This window comes from Lemur catta, chromosome 5 (genome assembly GCF_020740605.2).
Source record: "Lemur catta isolate mLemCat1 chromosome 5, mLemCat1.pri, whole genome shotgun sequence".
NCBI classification, from domain to species: domain Eukaryota; kingdom Metazoa; phylum Chordata; class Mammalia; order Primates; family Lemuridae; genus Lemur; species Lemur catta.
Genome location: NC_059132.1, coordinates 56079011 through 56100569, shown reverse-complemented (window position 1 = coordinate 56100569; position 21559 = coordinate 56079011). Strand labels below are relative to the sequence as shown.

General features: G+C 41.4%; 1 protein-coding gene across 2 annotated transcripts; it reads right to left on the bottom strand.

The window, feature by feature from the left end:
• Positions 1-3024: 3024 nt before the first annotated feature.
• Positions 3025-14773, bottom strand: RBM24 (RNA binding motif protein 24). Of its 2 annotated transcripts, XM_045551842.1 has the most exons (5): positions 14376-14714; positions 13214-13337; positions 11759-11813; positions 6006-6052; positions 3025-5169 (listed from the first exon to the last, which is right to left on the bottom strand). In XM_045551842.1, exons 1-5 carry the CDS (start codon positions 14541-14543, stop codon positions 4952-4954), a joined length of 612 nt encoding a protein of 203 aa, XP_045407798.1. In that variant the 5' UTR covers positions 14544-14714; the 3' UTR covers positions 3025-4951. The 2 variants fall into 2 exon arrangements, with proteins under 2 accessions (XP_045407798.1, XP_045407797.1); XM_045551841.1 differs by lacking the exon at positions 6006-6052 and having other exon boundaries at positions 14376-14773.
• Between the last annotated feature and the right edge of the window lie 6786 nt (positions 14774-21559).

Genomic DNA, 21559 nt, shown 5'->3' with positions numbered 1-21559 from the left:
ACGGTCAAGGCCACATGACTGTCACTCCTTGATCTCATCTTCTTTTGTCTATTTTTGGGAGACACTTTTGACCTTAGCTTCTCCTTTTTTTCACTATTTTCTCTACATCCTTTTCACCCTCCCTTTTTCTCAAATTTCCAAAGGTATGTCAGCGAATGTAGAATGCAAAACACATGCCCCAACACTCTCTAAACCTCATCCACTGCATCTCCTCTGCCTCACCTGAGGCAACTGCAGGGCAGGTGGCAGAGCCGGGAGTACCTGAAAAGTAAACAAGTTCACACCTGGTTGGGACTGTCAGATAAACAACGTTTAACAATAGAGCTAAAATGCAATTTTCTATTTGGCAAAATTATGTTTTTGCATTTAAAACTAATTTTGGAAGTCGGTTTGATATTTGCCCTTTTATGAACACATTATCAGAGCTATTAAATGAAAAGGAACAACGATTTGTCCTCAATCCATGTTATAATGTAATTGGAATTAACCTCTAACGGTGACAGAGTGGAAAACAATGTGTACCCTCCAACTCACTTAAAATATATTAATAGCTTAGTGGTAGCATCTCGTATATAAAAAAGCAAAGGCATTTGTCTTCCAGGGGACAAATGACTAGAGAGAAGGGACTTTATAGACTTTCTCTCTGAAGAAGTTGGTTAAGATGGACAAAATACTGTGCAATGTGATGGAATGAATTGATAGAAGGCTATAAATGTCTATGTCATTTTTCTTATCTCAAAATTCTAAAGGGCTTATACACGCATTGTCTCATTTCTTAGTTTGCTTCACAATTGGGACTTCAAAGCTGAAAATGTAAATGATTTAGCTAAAATCATGATTGAGCTTCTAAAATTCAACACAGAACAAATATCCAAAATGAAACCTCTTCTGTACAAAGTGCTTAAGCAAAACAAAGTTAGAATTTCCATGGAAACAGCCTGGAACTCTGGGAGGAGAAGAGAGGACAAAAGTAAGCATGAAAATGCATTTATTTATTTTTTTGGTTCCTCTTCACCTCTGCCCCTCCAAACCTCAGGCTGTCATCTTAATGAACGCCTTCAAGCCTCAGAGGGAATTAAGAAGAACAATATTTGACAGGAGTGAGGAAAGAACTAAATATAGTTCCCTTGTGAGAGAGAGAAATGTATTCCATAATCTCATCTGTCTCTCCTTCCCCTATCTGGGTAATCTCTCCATTTTTCAAAGCTATTTTTGTGCTGCTCTATTGTACAACAAGTGTAGTTGTTACTTGCTTGGGATAGAATGAAGATAACATCAGGATATACAATTTTGTCCTTTTTTGGAAGGGTCATTTAATGAGAAAATTGAATTCAGTCACTAAATTAATATTGTACATATTCCCTCAGTGTAATGATTTCCATTCATCCAATGCTTTAGAATTTCTAGAAGGTTCTCCTATCAATTCATTTATTTAATCAGTACAACCTGAGAAGTAGATAGAGCAACTATGTTGGGTACCATCAGCTCACATTTTACCAGTTTAGAGGGATTTAGGATCGCCCTGCCGTAAGTGAGGAAGCCAAGACTCATCTAGCACTGTGGCTCTCAGACCCATTACCTTTCTCGAATTCTACAAATGTAAACTCTGCCTGACCAATGTAAACTTTATGTCATGGCTACTCTCTTCTATTTATTAGGTATTAAGAACTTTTATTTATTTATTTTTAGAAATTTATGCCTTAGCATTATAAAGTAAAAATCTTGCTCTTTTTCTATAACTGCTAATGTTGCTATTGCTACAGGTCAGGAGACATCCCCAAGAAAGAGACAGCCAGGGGTAGGTGGAGTTTTGGCTTTCTTGAGTATGGCTATTTTAGACAAGCCTTTCCCAGAACTGCCTGACCTATTTTTGATCGATAAATCAAATACTGCTTCATTTTGAACTTTAACAATAGATAGCTCATTGAGGACAAAAGTGACCTTTCAGAAATCTGGAAAATTAAAAGTAAAACCCATCTTTTGGAATAAAATAATCACTGATGCATTGGCTGAATTAAGTAGCTTAGAAATTATTTTACTGGTCCTAGATAATATTTTGGTATACAATAATATCTCTCCCTGGGAATAAGCTGGTAACTATTTTTCCTTGGAAGATTAAAGGCAATTAAAGTTTGTGATTGTGATAGCTCTAAAATAGGATGATAGTTATATAAGTAGAAAGTATGATATGGAAGTTGTTGTCACAGTTTTCTGTTGCTTATGATTATTGAAAACTAATGGAGTTCAAGAAAAGTTATCATAGATTTGGGAAATATTAGGACCAAGAGATCAACAAACGATCCATTCCAAAATTAACATAACATATACCCCTTTAAGACAAACAATATGATACTCATTTGAAGTTCTAACACACACCTTATTAGATGTGACCATATCATTGTGGACAGAAATTAAAAAATAAAAGCATCCCAATAGAAGACTTCCTTTTTGGTTAGTTACCACTATAGAGAACTACAATAACAATTGCTACTGCATATTTATTATACTTACTATGCATTTGGCTCTGTGGCAAGTAGATGGTATGCTTTATTTAATATTTAAATAACCATATGAGATAGGTATTATTGTCCCAGTATAAAAGATTAAAAATCCATAAAAACCTCACCAAAAAAGTGGATTGCAATTTGCTCCACTTACATCGCTGGATAGTTGGTAGGGTCTAGCTCAAACTCAGCACACCTGACCCAGGTACCATTGCACTGGTCTCACTTCTGATTCAACAGTTCTCTCTACAACCCACTCCTCTCAGACAATCTCCAGCTAGCCAATTTTCAGTGATATGAATAGTCCTTTAGGGTTCGCCATTGGAGGATGATCTGTATCATTTGCTAAGTACAGGCAGACATTGAGTTAGTGAAATTTACTTTAAAGGCACAAAAACAGGGCATCTGGGAGAGTTTTATGCTCACTGAAAATGTTACAGGTGAATCATGGCTATTAATTCTAGTTATAAAGGAGAAATCGCTCACTTTTACTACAGAATTAGAAACAATCAATGCAACAGAAGTTTTTAAAAATTATATTTAATACAAGTGAATAGATTAGAAGATCTGAAATGTTATAAAGCAATATACACAATGAATAAATAATTTGCACAGGAGAGTCATGTCTACATTACATAACACTGTCTAGTATGGGAATACTTAAAGTAAATCCAGTGATAATGGAGAAAGTCCATAAAAATGCTAACCTGTCTTCCCTTGTATGAAATTGTTCAAGTATAAAAATCCAATACAGTGTAAAATAGTATTCAATTTAGTTTAAGAATAAAAATTGCAAGTATTGCAGTTTCAGAAGAAAAATGTAAAGCAGCATTTAAAAACTACAGAAACTACATAAGAATAGTGTTAAACTAATGAATTACCGATAAATGAGATCTACACGAGCAAAATCAGAGAAGGAAGCATGAAACTAGCAATATATCTTGTTTTAAAAAAAAAATCTAAAAACTAAACTAAAATGTGTTAATGTAAGAGTACTCTCTTATACAGTGCACATATGAATTTAAATAAATCCAAGTCAACATCTTTAGTTGAATAGGTTAATATTTAATATGCTACATCTAGACCTACTAAATAATTTATGCCATGAGATGAATACATAATTTTACAGTGTCACATCTAAAGTTCCTTTCTTTAGAGTGCAGCATAGTAAAACTTAAAAATAAATATCTTAAATAGCATTACTATTAAGGCACAGTATAAACCACATTATCATTAACCTTTGAAGAATTGTAATCTCAGTAACCTCGTTGTCTCGTGTACTGTAGTCACTAATAAATAGTTTTAAATATGACTCTGAAATAGATACTAAAAAGTGTAAAATCATTTAAAAAGGGGGAAAAAAATGTCCTTAAGACAGTTCTGCAAACTTTGCCTGCCTTTATTCATAAGCCACGAGTCGACACAATAAATAGAAAGTGAAGGCTGTTGTAGTAAAAGCCTGATCCTATTTCAGAATCAGAATTGCTGACACCAGCAGATACAAGTTTCCCAAAATTGAAACAGGATGGGGAGAGGGATTAGAATGTGACAAGCTCATCAAACAAGCACAAGTGATGTGTTCTTTCCAGAACTGTGTGTGTTACTGATTGTCTGCACAGCTGTTGCACCCATTCATTCCACATCACTTGTTCCACAGTCCCACTCATCCACGGGATAGATGAGAAAATAGCTTTGGTGCCTGTCCACCATTTCACCCACTGCCACGCTCCCGGATTGATTGTTCGATGCCCATTTTTGAGATAGTAAGAACACTACCTTCTTCCTTGAAAAAAGGTCTAGAGGCCATAGTGACTGCTAAAAACGACAATCAGTGCTTTACCATTTTGTTTGTAAAAAATCTGCTTTTAAATGTAATTCAAGCTACATATTGCTCGCTCTGTATTCCCTGGTTCAACTAGATTCAAACAAATAGCATTTTCTAACTTGTAAAAGGCAGTTTGCTTCCCTGATACTATAAAAAGAGCAAAAATAAAAATCCCATTACAAAAGTGAAGTTCCGTTGTTACTCCTGGCATCATTTCGTAGTGGCCCTTTCATTTACTCAGGCTCTTTGGGATTGATTTCCAAAATTGTGCCCATTCCCCGCATTCTCAACTCTTTCTCATCTAGAACACTACCTGGAGTATAAAAAAAATAATGATTCTGCTTCACAATAGCATCGCTTTTTTTTTGTTTGTTTTTTAAAGCTGTTAAGTCAATGTTAACTCTCTTATTAGCTACTAAAACTTGGAAAACTGGGAGGGAAAGAGAAAACAATTCAACTTTGATCAGATGGCTAGTCTATTGCATTCGGTCTGTCTGCAGCTGCTGAGGCTGATACTGGCCAAATGCTGCAGCGGCAGCAGCTGCTGCAGCGGCGGCAGCAGCTGTCCCAGGTGCCGCCGCGGTGATTGGCTGCTGGACTGCGTAGCCATAGCCCCCAGCGGTCACATATCCTGCAGCAGCTGGGGAGGCTGCGTAGGGGTACTGGTCATAGGCAGCGGCGGCGGCGGCGGCAGCAGCTGCGGCCGAGTACTGTGCATATGCAGCTCCAGTGTAATCAATGTAAGGGGTGGTGGAGGCAGCAGCTGCTGTTGGCTGGACATGTGGAATGACCACTCCAGGCTGCACAAAAGCCTGCGGATAGACATAGTGGGCAGGTATCCTGTTGAGAAATGGAAAACAAAGTCAGGCAGCAGTCACCTCCTATCTGTAGCATTCATTGTTCAGAGATAGACAAACTCAAATTTAGTGGTTATTATGAGCATAGGGTTGCCACAATATCTATTTGCTAGTGGTCTGTTCAAAGTACTCTGGCAGGAGCCAAAGTCATGGAGTGTCCCCAAAAGAAGTCAGCAAAAATATGACACCCTCCCTGCTTTGATTTTCACTTATGATTATTTGGAGCCATTAAATATCATTTATTAGAAGTTTGGAAAATAAATCGAGGTTCATGAGGGCTATACACATAATAAATGCTTAATTGATTAAGACTTTAGAAAATTTTGTAATAAGTTCATAAAAGGGAAAATGTTTAGCAAATAGAAAAATTCTTAGCCATGAATTATAGGACTCAAAATGTAATCCATAATCATTCAATTCTGCGGAGTGATGGCCGGTTTGTCAAAATTAAAAGAAATTTTAACAAAATCCATATGTTTATTATCATGGCAACCCTACTGGAAATTGCTATGCAGACTCAACACACATTAATCTCTCTGCAACCTCAGTCACCCTTATTAAAAATAATAATTAAAAAAAGCAGGCGACAAAATAAAAAAAGGAGTTTAAAAGTTCACAAGTGTGGTAAACACAGCAGAATCACACTTCTCAAACGAACTGTAGTGCAGCTCACTCTGTCACAAGAGGCTGTTGTGGGAAGCTACAAAAATGCTATTAACATTCATGGCAGTGATTCCCAAAGAGATGTGCAGCACACTTTTTTCCTTTCTTTCTTTCTTTTTCCCAGAAAATTCATAAGGACACAACGGTCAACCAAACCTGTTTGACTATCAGGCAAGTGAGGGTCACAGCCAGCTTGTTTATCTCTATGCAAGACAGACAGAAGGGGTTTTGGGGAAATGATGAGGTTGAGGGAAAAGGTAGGGAAGGGAAACACAACTAAATATTTCTAAAATTAATAGAAATTTAAAAGGCTTACACAGTAAGGAAACTTTTTTTTACATATCTACTAACTCTTGTTTGATCCTTCAAATCAGCAGAAATAGATTTATCAGCATACGTTTTAAATCTGCCCTATTAGTTGATTATTTTGTACAGATCAATTGTTTGATTATGCATTATCCTGCAAAAGCTCAAGAAAATGAAACAAAATCAAGTACCTTTTAAAATTATACATTCACAGATCACATACAAGACAGACTTCAATGACCTTACTTAAAAGTTAATTTGGTTAAAAAAAAAATCACAAGAGGTACTTAAAAAAATCCTATGCATCCCAACTCTCACTCTTGCAATTCATTACTGCTCACTTAAAACACTACCATGAATATCTGACTTATTTTCATCTTCCTTTAAAACAATCTCCAACAAAACCCCCTATAATTTCTATATGAAACTAGAATGCTATCTGGTTGTTTGTAGGCAAAGCCAACTTAGAAGAAGTATAAGCATAAGTAACAATCTTCTGATATTAAAGAATTTAAAACAGAAAACTGCACATTTATATTTTTCAAAAACAGAGATTTTGTTTGCCTGTTCAGAGTTTTACTGAAAGCACTCATTAACGAACACCCATGGAAAAGATGAATTTATCACAGAGGGTACTGAACTTTGACCCCAATGATAAAAATACACTCCATTTTACCAGACTTGTAGATCTTTCCCAGTGCCAGGAGAAACGACGTCATCAAGTGTTTCTGAGGACACTTAGAGATGTTCTTAACTGCTTGTCAGAAAGCAGGCACGTGGTCACGCACACACTCAGAACTTTGCTGCAGGTCAGGTGACTGGTTCACTCACAGCAACAGGTGTGGCTTTATGAAACACTGTCCCTGGAGGCCGCCACGTCCGAAATGTGCAGACACGGCTAAGAGCGCCTACTCTCATGCCAGTTTACATGTGGTGATAGACAGCAGGGGCTGCAGCCGGGCTATTTTTGATCCTGTCATGCGACAAGGGTTTCCAGCGGGTAAAATGTCTTTATAAGGCCAAAGTAAAACATCTATCAGCTGCGAGGGCCAGCCAGTATGAATCTCACTGATACCGAAACATTAACCCCTTGTACTCCCAAAGTTCCAAGGACACCACGGTGCATGCTAGGTTCATTATCTTTGAATAAATGTGTTAACTGAAGATAGGTTTAGCCTACAAAGAGGCAGGGTAAAATGTGTGTGTGTGTGTGTGTGTGTGTGTGTGTGTGAGAAGAATGCAATAAAAGATACACAGTGTTGCTTAGGGGACTCTATCTCTGTGTGTACTTTAAGAAACAGTGAAGATTTGATAATGCCCAACAATGAGAGTATAAATAAAGTTCACTGGAATATCAGACTCCTACATGAAGTCTGGCAAGGGTTAGGAAGACATCTGGATGGCAAATCAAAACCTAGAGCTCTTTAAGGCTTAGGGAAAAGGAGAACCCAGAAGACCATGGACAGCCTAAAATATCTCGGTTCAGGAAGGCAGGCAGATTTGGACTAAAGGGTAAGGTGGCACTTTGGAAGCAGTTCCTGCTTTGCGAATTTTTTTTTAACAGTCTGAGGATCCCATTAAGGTGATTTGGGAATCTCCCTCCTAACTAGGTATCTATCAGCATCCTTTCCTTCGGTTAAATATGGAATGTACATGTCTAGCAGTTACAAAGGCACCAAGCAAAGCAGATACTTTTGGTAATTTTCAAAGGAAATTTACCATACTTCCCTTTTCTTCGCATCTCTTCAAGTCCCACTGACATCTCTTTGTGACTTTTAAAGCAACATCCTAACCGTTTTCCTCTTCCAAACCTCCACACAAACTGCCGACCAAGTCTTCTTCTCATTCACTTGCTCAAAGTAGTTTTTGGTTCCTAACATCATACCAAACTCAAGGCAAATGTCTTAAACCTTGGCATTCTAGGCTAAAATACCTAGAATGCTTCTGGCTCCAAAATACCTTTCCACCTTTCTTAAACCCAGGTCAGCTGGGCCCCTTAATGTTTCCTGGACATGGGCCACATTCCTAAATCCTTATCTTTTCTCATGTCATCCAGCTTTCACCCACATGCCAATCCTCACTCCATCCCTACCTGTTGATATCCAAATCCCACTCACCTTACCTCTAGTACTCACTATGTGCAGAGACTTCAGAAATTGCCTTTATCTTTTAGTTTCACATTTTTCATACATGAAATGGACTAATAATTTCAACCTTGAGTTGCTGTGCATTAAATAAAATTGTCTATGGAAAGCACCTACTGTAACAAGTATAGTAGGTACTCAATAAAAGAGTTCTTGTCTATCTTCCACCAACCTTTAAAATCTAGTCTTTCTTCATGAAGACTTCCCGAATCCGACTGACCTAATGTCTCTCTCCCTTATCTGAAGCCATATGGACAGTCCTTCCTGATGCTTATCAGTTTTATTACTAGATTATGGGAGAGACTAGAGTTACGTCTTTTTTGGCTACAGCTTGACAAAAATGAAAGAACACAACTTCTGGGCCCAGGCAGACCATGATTTTGAACCTAGAATCAGACTCTAACACTTACTAGTCCTGTACTCAGGGGAAGTTAATTAACCTCTGTGCGTCTCAGTTTTTCACCCATGGAAAGGATATTAACAGTCCTTTCATCAATACTTACTGTGAAAATTAAATTGAATAATTTATATAAATCCCTTATCATTACTATGCATTAATGTTAGTTACAATCCCTCCTGCCACCCGTAGTGGACAGTATAAATACCAAGCACAGTGTTACCACACCTAGCATAAAACGCAGCACTTAAAGGTATACTGAGTAATTGTTTAAGTGTATGTTCAACCTGATCTAAACTAGCCCAGAAATTTCTACTCACAGATCTATAGTCTCTCCCCTCGAAGTTTTCAATAAAAAATACTTCTTTCAAACATAAACTGTTTATAAGATATTGCTCAGCAAATCCACAATCCACAAGTTTCTCTATATCTGCCCACTGTGCTACATCCGAAATTCCTTCAGGCTAAGGTTTTGTCTTTAAAGGCCCAGAGTAATCTGGGTACCATTTAAGGACCACATTAAAAAAAAAAAAATCCAAAACTAGTCCAATTATTAGAATTTCAAACAAACCAAGTAAAATAAAAAATTCTCAAGCTTTTTCCAGGCCTAAAATAAGAACATGTAGCATTCAAATAGAATTTCAGATGACCAGGTGTGATTTGTTAAGTACAGACTCTAAGAATTAGAACAGTGTTGAAAACCCCTTAAAAAAGAAGAGAAAGCTTGCTTAGTCCCACCTGGATTGCTACCTATTTCTAATAAGAATCTCAAGTTCAAACAATTTATGCACACAGTAATAACCACCATCCTTTATAGAGACAGTTAATATTAGAAGAGATGAAAAACAAAAGGTTACTATCAAAACACACTTGATTTAAAATTTCCATAAGATACGTTTTACTCTGGTGATACCTTCTTTCTTAAGGATCCGTAAGGACTACCACGACCAGTCCAAATGCCTATGCCCAGCTCTCAAGACCCTCCATGCACTGAGCCTTTTCTCCTCTACGCCTCTGCTTATGCTCACCCCACCCTATACCCTTCAGACATACCCAGTCTTTCTTTTACCTCTCTCAGACATATTCAGGTGCAAGTCTAGTTCAAGTCTACCCCTACCCAACAGCATTGTCCAACTCCTCCACTCCATCTGTTTTCTAGCTACTCTGAATTCCTTTTGTACTTGAAACAATACCAAGTCATTTAGCAATTAGTAATTCTTGATTGGTTTGTGTTATTTCTGATTCCCAAACTAATGTGCAATTTCCTCATTTTGCATCACCTACTGGCACAGTGAAAAAATAAACACATGCAACTACCTGTTGACTGATTTAGTTTTATGGCTATTTCAAGAATGTTAGTGTGAGATCATGACTAAGCTCACTATTGCATCTTCAGAAGTACGTTCTCCTCCCTAATCCCATCTTAAATAAACAGATAGTCTGGACTAATGAAGAACCCACAGAAATAGGTGGACCCATCAACCAACCAGCCATTTGTTGTCAGCATCCAGGTTGGCTTGGATGGGGCTTTGATAAATAGCTATGGACATATGAAGGCCCTTTCTAATCATATTGGACAGAAGACTCTTCCATAGCTAGAAAAAAAAAAAAGTAGGAGTTGGCAGTAAGAGTGAGATACTGATATGTTAAAGGGAAAGTTACAAGATCATGGAAAATACAACTTGACTCTTCCAAGTCAAATTATTATTACTTTTTTGGGGGATGTATTTTTGGAGACACATATGGTAGACATCTATCTATGTAGACAGATTCCAGCCTTCCAGGTTACACAGGTAGATCTTTAGATCCTAAACTAGAGAAGGAAGTATTGTTGAGGGTAAAATACTCCTTGAACAACTAGAACATTTAAAAACAAAGTTTTAATCTCTGGCATTAGAATTATAGGACTGTTGATCAGGTAGAATACAGCCAAAACAGACTCTAGTGTTCAGGATAAATTTTGGCAGGAGGTGATCTCCCACCTATATCACATCTGAACACAAGGGAAATGGAGACCTCAGAGACGAAAGCTGGTGATCACAGGACCCAGACATAACACAAATAGGAGCAGATGTTCACCCACGTTAGGTCTGAAAGGTGAAAGTTAGTGCTACACTACTCAAAAAAACTGGCTAGTGTTAATGAAATCTGGTGAGAGTTGTTGAACCTTTAAATTAGATGGTCTAAAAGTGGATAAACATTGCAAAAGAAAGAACCCGGTTCCCATAAAACAGAAACTTAGGACATGCAAGCAATGAATCTGTGTTCTTACAGAGAGAAATCACACAATTTAGCACTCACTACAAAAATATGGTTAAATAGAAGTCACAGGCTACAGCTTAAAAGCAAGAAAAAAAAAAGGCCCTTTGCTTCCCATGGCAAAGTCAAAAGTCAACACCCCTCAACACCACCACCAAAACCAAAACGCAAAGAGCCCCTTCCCCAAGGAAAAGAAAACACTTTCACTACAGCTCTTTTCAATTAAGTAAAAAGCACACAGTTTAGCTATCAACACCACTTCATTACTGTAATAAATAAAATAAAGCACACGAAGGGCTATTGACTATTGTGAAAAATAAAAACAACAACACCAACATCCATGCATCGTTAATCACCATCTGAGCTTGTGTGTCTGAGTCTACTGGTTACAGAGTTTAATTCCAAACAGAACTATTCCACCTCTTATCATCGTATCCTTCTGATCAGTTAGCTTAACTGTATACGAGCCCTGTCAGGTTAGAAAGAGATAAATAAAATTGAGTCAAGTTGAACAGTAGTAATGGTGACGGGATACAATCGTCTTGTACACAAGTCATACCTGGTATTTTTGTTTTGTTTTGTTTTGTTAATCATAAGCTCAAAATTTGTCTGGTTTGGAGGCTGCAAATTTGGTCAGATAACTTGACTCATCTCAAAATATTTATAGTATCAGCATTAAAAAGATACATATATAAATATGTATAACCAGGAACATTCTGTGACATGATGATCTTATCTGTATATAACAAAGAGGCAGGTTAACAAATGATAGCCACTTAGGAGGGCCTAATTAATTGACTTACCCGAAAGGTCTTTGTATAAGAGCTGGATGAAGTTGTTGAACACCAAAGGCAAAACCTAACAACAAAACATACCACATTCTCTATTTGTACATGCTTATGCATTTATTACTCCTACACGTAAAATTGCAACTTTCACTTAGAAAAGATAACTATTTTTTTGATATTTAGAGGAGATAGCCTATATATATTTCAAAAAGTCAGTTTTTATAAATGCTATCATTGATCCAAAATAAAGGTTTTAATCAGCCAAAAGTGGAAACTTTAAAAAAAATATGCAAAGTTTAGTTGACAGACACAGAATAAGACCTCCGAAAATGAGACCAGAAAAAAAATGCTCATGAAATAAAGCCAAGGATTTGATGATGAAGTTACATGTCACAAATATTCCTGCAATTCTGAACCACAATCTATAAAAAGTCTTTGGAATATTCTGGGATGCTTTGGACAATGCTTTGGAAGATTATGGGTTTTACAATTTACAGTATTAAAAATTCACAAAAACAAACTCTCCTTTTCTGGATAATATAATGCATATACACAATATATTAGACAAATACTTATTTTTTAAAGCCTATACGTTTTTGCACAGACACTTTCTTGACAACCTAGTTTCCTTTTAAATCTGTTTGGATATTAGTGTCAACCTCTTTCCAAAATTTCAGATGGAAAGACTTAAGAGTGAAGAGTACATGATTTAATCAAAGAAGTAAAGTTGCTTGCCCAAGGAAAAGATAACATTTGCTCAATAATCAACTCTCAATTATTTGTGCTAACGCAAAGGGCAGTGTTGTAAATGATCCAAAAGGTCATATTTTCCCATAGACAAAATGCTGCTCCCTTTTGGCAACTAAGGGCTACATGACTTTGGGTAAACTATTTCTCATCTCTAAGCATCAGTTTCTTTATCCGCAACCCAGGGTCACTGAGTAGGTGAAATCTCTCTATTTTCTTTGATTGCTAATACTCTGTGATTTTATGTTAAAGCTTCACCATTCAGACACCACCCCAACCCCATGCTCTCTCAGGTCAGTGTTCAAGTCAGATTGCCTGCTCTGAGCACAGTGCAACTGGTGATAAAAGGAGACAACACTAAGTAGGGAAGTGTATTAGCTGGAGTTGACAACTTTGGCCCATATAATCCACATATAAATTATCTACAAGTGGCTAAAATAGGAAAACTGAGAGCAGACTACAAATGTATGTCATAGGAAACAGATGAGTCGAGACTAACTATTGTGTGTGTCCAAACTGTCCAGACCCTCAAGATCTATTTTTGCACACAGGTACATCTCAAGTCCTGAAAGGAGTATTTACAACTCTCATTTGTATTTAATGCTTTGGTAGAATAACCAGCCATGGTTCAAGTTTACTAAACACATCTACAGATACTTCTGACTTAGGGAATCATTCTACAAGTGGGGGTTTCTGGGAGGAGGGGAGATAGACAATCCTCACCTGGTTGCATGATCCTTGGTTTTGCTCCTAAGTATGCCAGATTCACGTTGGCCTTTCTGCCATCAATGATGGGGTTGGGATCTTTGCAGGCCCTTTCTGCAGCAGCCCGGTCAGCCATGGTGACCTTAGCAACATACACACAGACATACATACATAACCTCTAAATTAACCCCTGAAGGAAACCAAGAATCACACTGGAGAAGTCATTCATGACAAAACTGAGACCAAACTTTCTTTCTTTTTTTTTCTCTTGGCTGGACCTTATTCCTAGATCCCACATTAAAAAAAAAAAAAAAAAAGGAGAAGAAAGAAAAAAGAAAGAAAGCCTCCACCCCCACCCTGAAGTCTTAAGGGTGCCAGTAGGGCCTAGCAGAGATTTGGAAGCCTAAATTCTTAGATCTCCTCTAAAGCCTCCTTCCCCCAACTTCCCTCCCCCCAAGCCAACCCCCCAGGTCACCACCAGGCCTCAGAGGCACTGTTTGCTTTAAGGAAAGTCCAGCCTCACATCCGCCCAACGCTCCCAACCACCGCAAACACTCCCCAACCACAATAGCTATTGTCCTACTCTGGGGCTCACTGCTCTTCGGCAGCTGAATTTGCACGCTTAAATCTCTAGGAAGCTTAATATGCTGTTTCAGTTCGGCAAAGAGCCATAGGATCATCTATTTAAAGAACCCACCTTTGCAATTAGAAAGAGGGGAGGGCTGACCTGAAGGGAAGAGCCCCAGACCTCCTGGGGTGTCCCCTCCCTGCCCCAGCCAGAACACCAGAAGACACACGCATTTTTACAAAGCAACAGCGCGCTTAACAACCGGCCTCCAGCAGGGGAATGCAATTGTGCGGGGCTGCGGCCCCTCCCTCTCAACCCTCCGCACCCCAAACCCAGAGATCATTACAGTTCTCTGCTTCCCCCCTGCCCTGCCCAGCCCTCGACCCCGCACAGGGCTCGGTCCTCGCCGAACTCGGTGAGGCGGCCGCCGGCCCTGTCCCCCCCGCTCCGCCGCGCGCAAAGTTTCAGTTCAGCCCGGAGCGAGGGGCAGCGCCGCTCACGCCCGCGGGGCTCCTCACACAGTCACGAGGAGCCCCTCACTCCAAGCTCCCGACCCCCGGGGCCGAGCGCCACTCGGCCTCCCCGCCACCCCCCACCATCCGTGCAACTTACAAATCCATAGCCCCGGGACTTGCCCGTCTGCCGGTCGGTGATGACCACCGCCTCTTCGATCTCGCCGAAGACCTCGAAGTACTTGCGCAGGCTGGCGTCGGTGGTGTGGTAGGGCAGTCCCCCGACGAAGATCTTGGTGTACGTCGTGTCCTTCTGGGTCGTGTGCATCTTCGCGCCCTCCCCGCCGCTTGGGCTCCGGCTGCGGCTGCGGCTCGGGCAGCGGCTGCGCCGCCTCCTCCGGCTTCGCGTCTCCCGCACCCTGGGGCGGCCGCCGGGGGCCGAGGGCGAGCCCGGGGGCGAGGGCGGCGGCGCGGCGGGGGCGAGCGGCCGGGGGCGGCCGAGGGCGCGGGGCGCGCGGCTTCCGAAGTCGCCAGCAGCCCTGGAGACTTGACTCCGCTCTCTCCTCCCGCCCCCCCTGCCGGTCACTGTACAAATTCTCCGGATCGTCTGGGTTAGAATCCGGTTCTATGGAACGTGCAAGCGGTTTCCACTCACCCGGCGGGGAGGTCAAAAATGAAAAGAGAGGGTGGTCCTCCGGCGACGAAGGGGGTGCGTTTAGAGGTAGATTTTTCTTCCTTAGAAATGAGGTGTCCTGGATGGGGCGTGGGTAGGGTCGGCGGGGACAGCGTCCGAGCGCGGAGGCGGGCGGGGGGCGCGGCGGCAGGGCCCGGGGTGAGGGACTCCGCGCGGCTTCGGCTCGGGTCCGTCCCTCCCGCCGCGGGAGCTGGAAGACGACTGCCGAGGACCGCTCTCCACCTCTCTGCTCCCTTCCCCCGCGGGTCGGGGGTCGACGCCCGGTTGAGGAGGGGGGCGGGCCGGACGCCTGCGATTGGCCGCGGCAGCACCTGGGGCGCCCGGCGCCGCCGCCCCCCAGCTGTTGGGAACAGCTGCTTCTCTCCCGGCGCGGCGCGGCGCTGGGTCGCCGGGCTGGAGACGGCTGGAGGCGGCCTTGCTCTCGGCGTCGCCTGCTCTCACCGGTCAAAGTCCTGGGGACCCGGCGCAGCCCCAGCTGGGACCCAGGGCGCAAGGACTGCGCCCGCGGAGGGAGCTGCGTTGCTTGCCAAAGCGAACGACGCGAGCTCTTCGCGCTAGGCCTCGGTGACAGGGCCGGCGACCCGGATTGGCGAGCTGGGGGCCCGAGGCCTGGGGCGATTCACTGAGAGGCCAGTCCCCTCCCAGGCGCGGGGGGCCAAGGAGCTCGGCCAACGATGCTCGAGCTGCGTACTCGAGGGTCTAGAGAGTGAGGAGGGGGCCCCCAACTTTCCTTGGCCCCAAAGAGCCAGTGCTGGGGAGAACCAGAGAGAGAGAGAGCCTGAAGGGGAAAAGAGATCTAGCTCTTGGATGTGCTTGGGAGAACCATTAGCTTTAATTGCTCACAGCCCAGCCAAAGGCAGTAACTGTAGATACCTATGTCCACCAGGCACCGCCTTCTATTTCAGGGGACCATAAATTAGTACTTTAGCCCCCACAGTCACCAAATTTGTCTCTCCTCCCTTTGCTATTCGGGAAGATTCGTACAGATGTCTCATGATAAGTCCTCCTTTTCCCTTTTAAGCAAAGAATTAATCTATTTCCTTCTGTTTGAATTACAAGAATGTTTGGTGACTTGATCTCATCTGTTTTATCTGGATGTAATTGTAAAATGTATAATTTTTGAAATCAACTTGTTACATAACCACTGATGTCTACCAGCAGACCTGAAAGCATTTGTAGAATATAGTCCACCCCGTAGATATTTATTACTTTACATCAGCTTTTTGCAACTTCTTTTAATCAAGAGTAAATGCAATTAGGATTTAAAAATCATTCAGTCATATTTGAGGTTTGAATGAACATATTTAATGTGAGCATAACGTTTCAGCCACCACTGTCGGTGCACAATTCCCTTTTAAGTCCTTTCCACCAGGAGTCCACCCTAAAGTCCCTGCATTAATTGTTCGTCAAAGGCACCATTTAGTCCCATTAAAGCTGTTCAGTGTGTTAACCTTTTAGAGAGGCACGTGCTCTGATTCTTTTCCCAGGGCACCTTTGCCATCAACCCAAGAGGATGAGAAATGTTGCATTTGTAAAAGCTAATGGGAATGCAAATATTCTTGTGCAAAATGTTAAATTCCATTTTTCCGTCCTGCTGACTTTGGCATGAGGTTAACTTTTTGAGATCATTAGTTTCTTTAAGTTTGAACCCCCAGTGGGAGATGTGGAGAAATAAGAAATCTATCTGCAGTTGAATTTGTTGTGTGATCCAATTGAAAAAATAAAATATTTCACAGACAGATGAGAGCCAGAAACGGAAACTGTAAACAACACCCTTTCCTCATTGCTGAAGTAAAGGACAGGTTCAAAAGGGACTCTGTGTGCTGGTTTGATGAAAGATAAGTTTTAAAAGTTAGAAAAACAAAGCAGGCCGTGAAAGAGAGGAGGCGTATTTTTAATATTCAACATCGATCTTGCAGTGTCATTTAAGAATTACTGTACTTAGATGAGACTCAGGCAAAACCCTTTTGTGAGGGGAAGCTACTTACAGAGAAGCCTTAGAAGGGTGCCTTTGTCTGGCCTCTCTTCCTACCCAGCCTGGGAGCCCACCCTGGAGGGGACTGTGATAAGGGAAGGAGGGTGTCTGGGAGTGTAGCCAATGGCTTGGGTGTTCACTAGGTAAAGTGGTGAGATCTACAAGGAAATTCTGATCCCAGGTTAGAATACCTGTGTTATAGAACTGGCTTCTGGAAGGAAGTAAGATGCTGCCCTGCCACTGTTGCAGAGGGAAAAGTGCAGCCGCCCTCCCTCCATTCCCATGCACCCCCTGACTGGTGTGCTTTTCTTCTTCCAAGGGAACAGTAAATATTTGATAGCTTTGTTGGAAACTTTGTTTTCTTTTGTACCAAACGATGCCTAGATATTCCCTAATTTTGCATTCCAGAGATAATTAAAGCATTACTAATACACTGGTATTATGTGAATCATTCAGAACAAAGGTTAAGAGGGATAGAGATTCCTTATTTTCCAAACCTATTTAAACAGCAGACACAATTCATACCCAGTTCATCTCTACAAACCTTCATTGAGTCTCCCCCCAACACCTCCTGCCTAGGCAGGCACTGGGCTAGGCATTCTTGGTGCCCACTGTGGATTTTGTTTTACGGCTACACAAAGGTGGGCATGGTTACAATTGCTAGATCCATTCTTGGTGGATTTATGAACCTGAGCCATCAAACTGTGTAGCTGGAGGGCCATAAAATCTTTGTGAATTCAAAGCTACAAGGTTATTAAATACCAAATATTTCTGTACAATTATCCATTCAGGTCTGAAAAACAATACTTGGGTAATCCTTTTTGCTTTCTCAGCTGCTTTTGGCAGAGAATACTTGTATATTCACAGGCCTTGTGCAATATGATGTGTGTTTCTTTGGAAAGAAAGAGCCATAAAATACTGTAAAAGTTATAAATAGGTTCGAAGCTTGTCATATCCAAATTAGTACATATGGATGGGCCTGGATTCTTGGTCCCTACTCTATGGTGAGATCAATATTATACAGTAAATTATTGTCCACTTTGTTAAAAATCTTTATCTGACTATTAAAGGCCAGAACCAAACTCACACGTTTCACGTTCATTTACATATTTTTTTCTTTTTTCCCCTCCTTCCTCTTAAATTAATCATGGAAATCAACTCCAGGCTCACAGGCTTTAAAAGAATTTTGAAAAAAGAGAGTAATATTTCATGAAGACTGAGAAGTACTGTTCTGGCTCATTGAGGCTCCTGCTCCGAGGTAGTTTTGCTTTGGACAAGAAGCCACCTGAGAGCAGGGTGACACTCTTAGATGTCACTGGATCTCAAGCTGGTCATTTAAAGGCTTCCCAGCGTTCTGCACATAGTTAACATTAAAGAAATATTTACTGAAAAGAATTGATATCTTAAAGGTATCCACCTTGAGGCTTGATGGAACAAAACACATTCTTGATTAAAACTGACTACCTTACCTGCAGGGTATTTAGACTGGGGCCTCCCACTTTTTTTTTTTTAAACAAAAATATGGCTTCACTGAAGTCTTTTGTTTTCGTTGTTTGGAAATGCTTTCTTTTATTTTCAGTGTCTGTGTGAGCATTCTGATGTAAAACCAACCATTTTCCTGGCCTATTGAGAAGTCCCATCACTGGCTGTATTTGTTTCTCTGGGTGGGTTGGTAATTCTGTCTTAGTAACAGATAACAAATGTGTGTAATAGGTTATGCTACTATTTTAGTGTGCAGAATTGGCAGTCAGAAACCTAGTCAGTTCAGCTCAGACCCACCTCTGGGGGAATTCTATTCACATGCATTAAACCGCAGCTAAACTGGTAGGTAAAATGAAATGGAAATTTGTAACCTGTTATTTGGTCCTTACCCTCATAGTGCCTCTCTTACATTGAAAATCCAAAAAACAGAGAGCAGAGTAGGGTTATTTGGGGGAGAAAGCAAGGGCAAATATCAAAGTGCAGGGGGACAAAAGGGTTCACTGCCAACTTCATCCTGCCGACAATTTCGTGCTGCCTGTGTAGAAGTGGCTTTAAGTGTTTGCACACTTTAAATTCTATTATATAAATCTGAAAGGCAAGGAAGAGAATGCAAACATTTTAAACCCACTGTGTGCTGCTTCACATTTTAAATTCAGCGTATGCTTTGGTTTTAAGTCTTTAAACAGTGAGCCTCTGAGCTGCCAAGTTATTTTTAGGGAACTGATGATATTCTCCACATGTATTGAATGACCTCTCTCGATGACAGATTCAGTCTAATGATGTTGCTTGTGTGCTGGGCACAGGGCAAAGGGTGGGGGAAATAGCCTTGGATCCCAAGACAGGAGACCGAGGGCCTAGTCCAGGCAGTCATTATTAACCAGCTCAAAGACCTTGTTTGCTTTTACTGCATTAAAAAATGTAAGTGTGGTTAGAAGAAGCCCTCATGGTCTTCCCTGAGCAGACACATCCTAGAATGGAGGATGCTAGTCTGACCCTTTAGTTATAGATGTCTATGGAGGGTCACCTTGGATTTAAGGGACAGCTTAGTGTTAATACTTAAGTGTTATTTATTAACTTTTTAAGTTTAAGTTACTTGAGATCATTTTGTAAAATTGATATTTTCTCTGATAACAAAGGAAAGGCATATTCATGATAGAAAATTATGAAAAAGCATAAAGATATACCAAGAAGAAAATCAAAATCACTCACAATTCTGCTCCTCAAAACAAATGTTGCCATTTTAGCATATCTAATTCCAAGCTTTTCTTGTACATAAATACACACATGTAATGTACAAACATAAGTTACACTCTGTGTTCTGTTCTATCATCAGCTTTTTTTCACCTACTACCATTTATTAAATTTAGATATAACTAAATGCCAACTTCACCTTGCCATACTCAACTGCACAAATTTAAATGTACAGGTTGATGTTTTTACATACATGTACACCCATGTAACAACTACCAGATCAAGAGTAGAACATTTCTGTCAACCAGAAGATTTCTCTGTGCCCCTTCCCAATCAATAACCAACCCCTCTCACACACACACACAGATAACCATTGTTCTTACTTCTATCATCATAGGTATAGTTTTGTGTATTCTTAACTTCCGTATAAATGTAATCATAAAGTATTTCCTCTTTTGTGTTTGGTTTCTTCTCCTCAATTCACAATCGTAGTTGGAGACGTTAACACCTCCTCAGTAATTGAAGGAAATGAGATTAAGCACATGGAGAAGTTGAGCTGCGATGAAGTCTCAACAGAGGCTTCAGCCAACCCTGTGGGGAGTTTTGAAGCTGGGATGACCCTTCAGAGTTGAGGGAGCTGTGCCTTATCCTCTCTTTCATCAGTCATGGGAGTGGGCCACCCTGGGAAGGAGGCATGACCTTGGGTGATGCGATTCTCTTCAGCCAGTACATTCTTCATCCGGGGCTGGCAGCAGAAGGCTTTCTGCTACTAGCCCCTCCAGCACCTGGCAAAAGCAGCCCTTTTCTCCTGAAGGGGACCTGGGCAATGCATCATGGTTTCCATCTCAGTTTACTCCTTGTGCCTCTTGGATTTACTTCTTCATATGAGTTATGCGAGCAGCTCCTCCAGGATTCACATGCTCCTTTTCCTGAGAGAACTTAGAAGTAGAAGGTTAGTGGGATGAACTACAGCCTCTACTGCTCCAGGTGGTCTTGGGGCTGCAAATGATACTCATCCTCACCTTCCTCACTATCCATTCTCTTGTCCTCAGCTAGCACAGCTCTTGGTCTCAGTGATGGGCTCAGTCATGTGTGTGTATCAGTCAGGATTCTCCAGAGAAACAGAACAAATAGGTCTCTCTCTCTCTCTCTCTCTCTCTCTCTCTCTCTCTCTCTCTCTCTCTCCTCTCTCTCTCTTTCCAGAGAGAAAGAGTGGGGGAAGACAGTGGTTTATTTTAAGTAACGGGCACATGGAATTGGGGGCTACCAGTCTGAAATCTGTAGGGCAGGCCAGCGGGATGCAAAGTCAGGCAGGATTTCTGTGTTATAGCCTTGGAGCAAAATTCCTTCTTCTCTGAGAACTTCAGATTTGCTCTTCGGCCGGTTAGATAAGGTCCGCTTATATTATTGAGAATAATCTCCTTTACTTCAAGTCAACTGAAAATGTTAATCACATCTACAAAATACCTCACAGCAACATCTCCACTACTCTTTGACCAAACAGATGGGCACCATGGCCTAGCCAAGTTGACACAAAAAATTAACCACTACCCTGGCTAACACCTTGGAAGAGGGTGCAATCGAGACCTTCTTCCCCAAGAGGTGTGAACCCCTGGTTACCATGGGCCTCTCATGATGTGGCTGCTGCACTTGTGCGTTTACTGTCAAAATAGGGCAGAGGAGTAGCAAGAAGCATCCAAGTGGATCACGTGAGTGCCAACCTATTTCTGCCTCGCAGTATAAAATAGCCCTGTTTCCGCCTGATGATTGGGGTCAGTTACCCTGGCAGGATGACAACTCCTCTCCTTGTCTGCTCATCCCTGGACATAGGGAGCCTAAAACACCCAGGTGACGATCGTAGCTTATGGTCCCACTTGCCTTGTGCCGTGTCTCCTGGCATGAGAGTGCTGTCTTTGGGACCAGGACCTCTAAACTCACAGAGCCCAGAATTGCAGGGGCAGGAAGCACAAACTGGCTAGAGGGTCACTGAGGGTACCAGCGA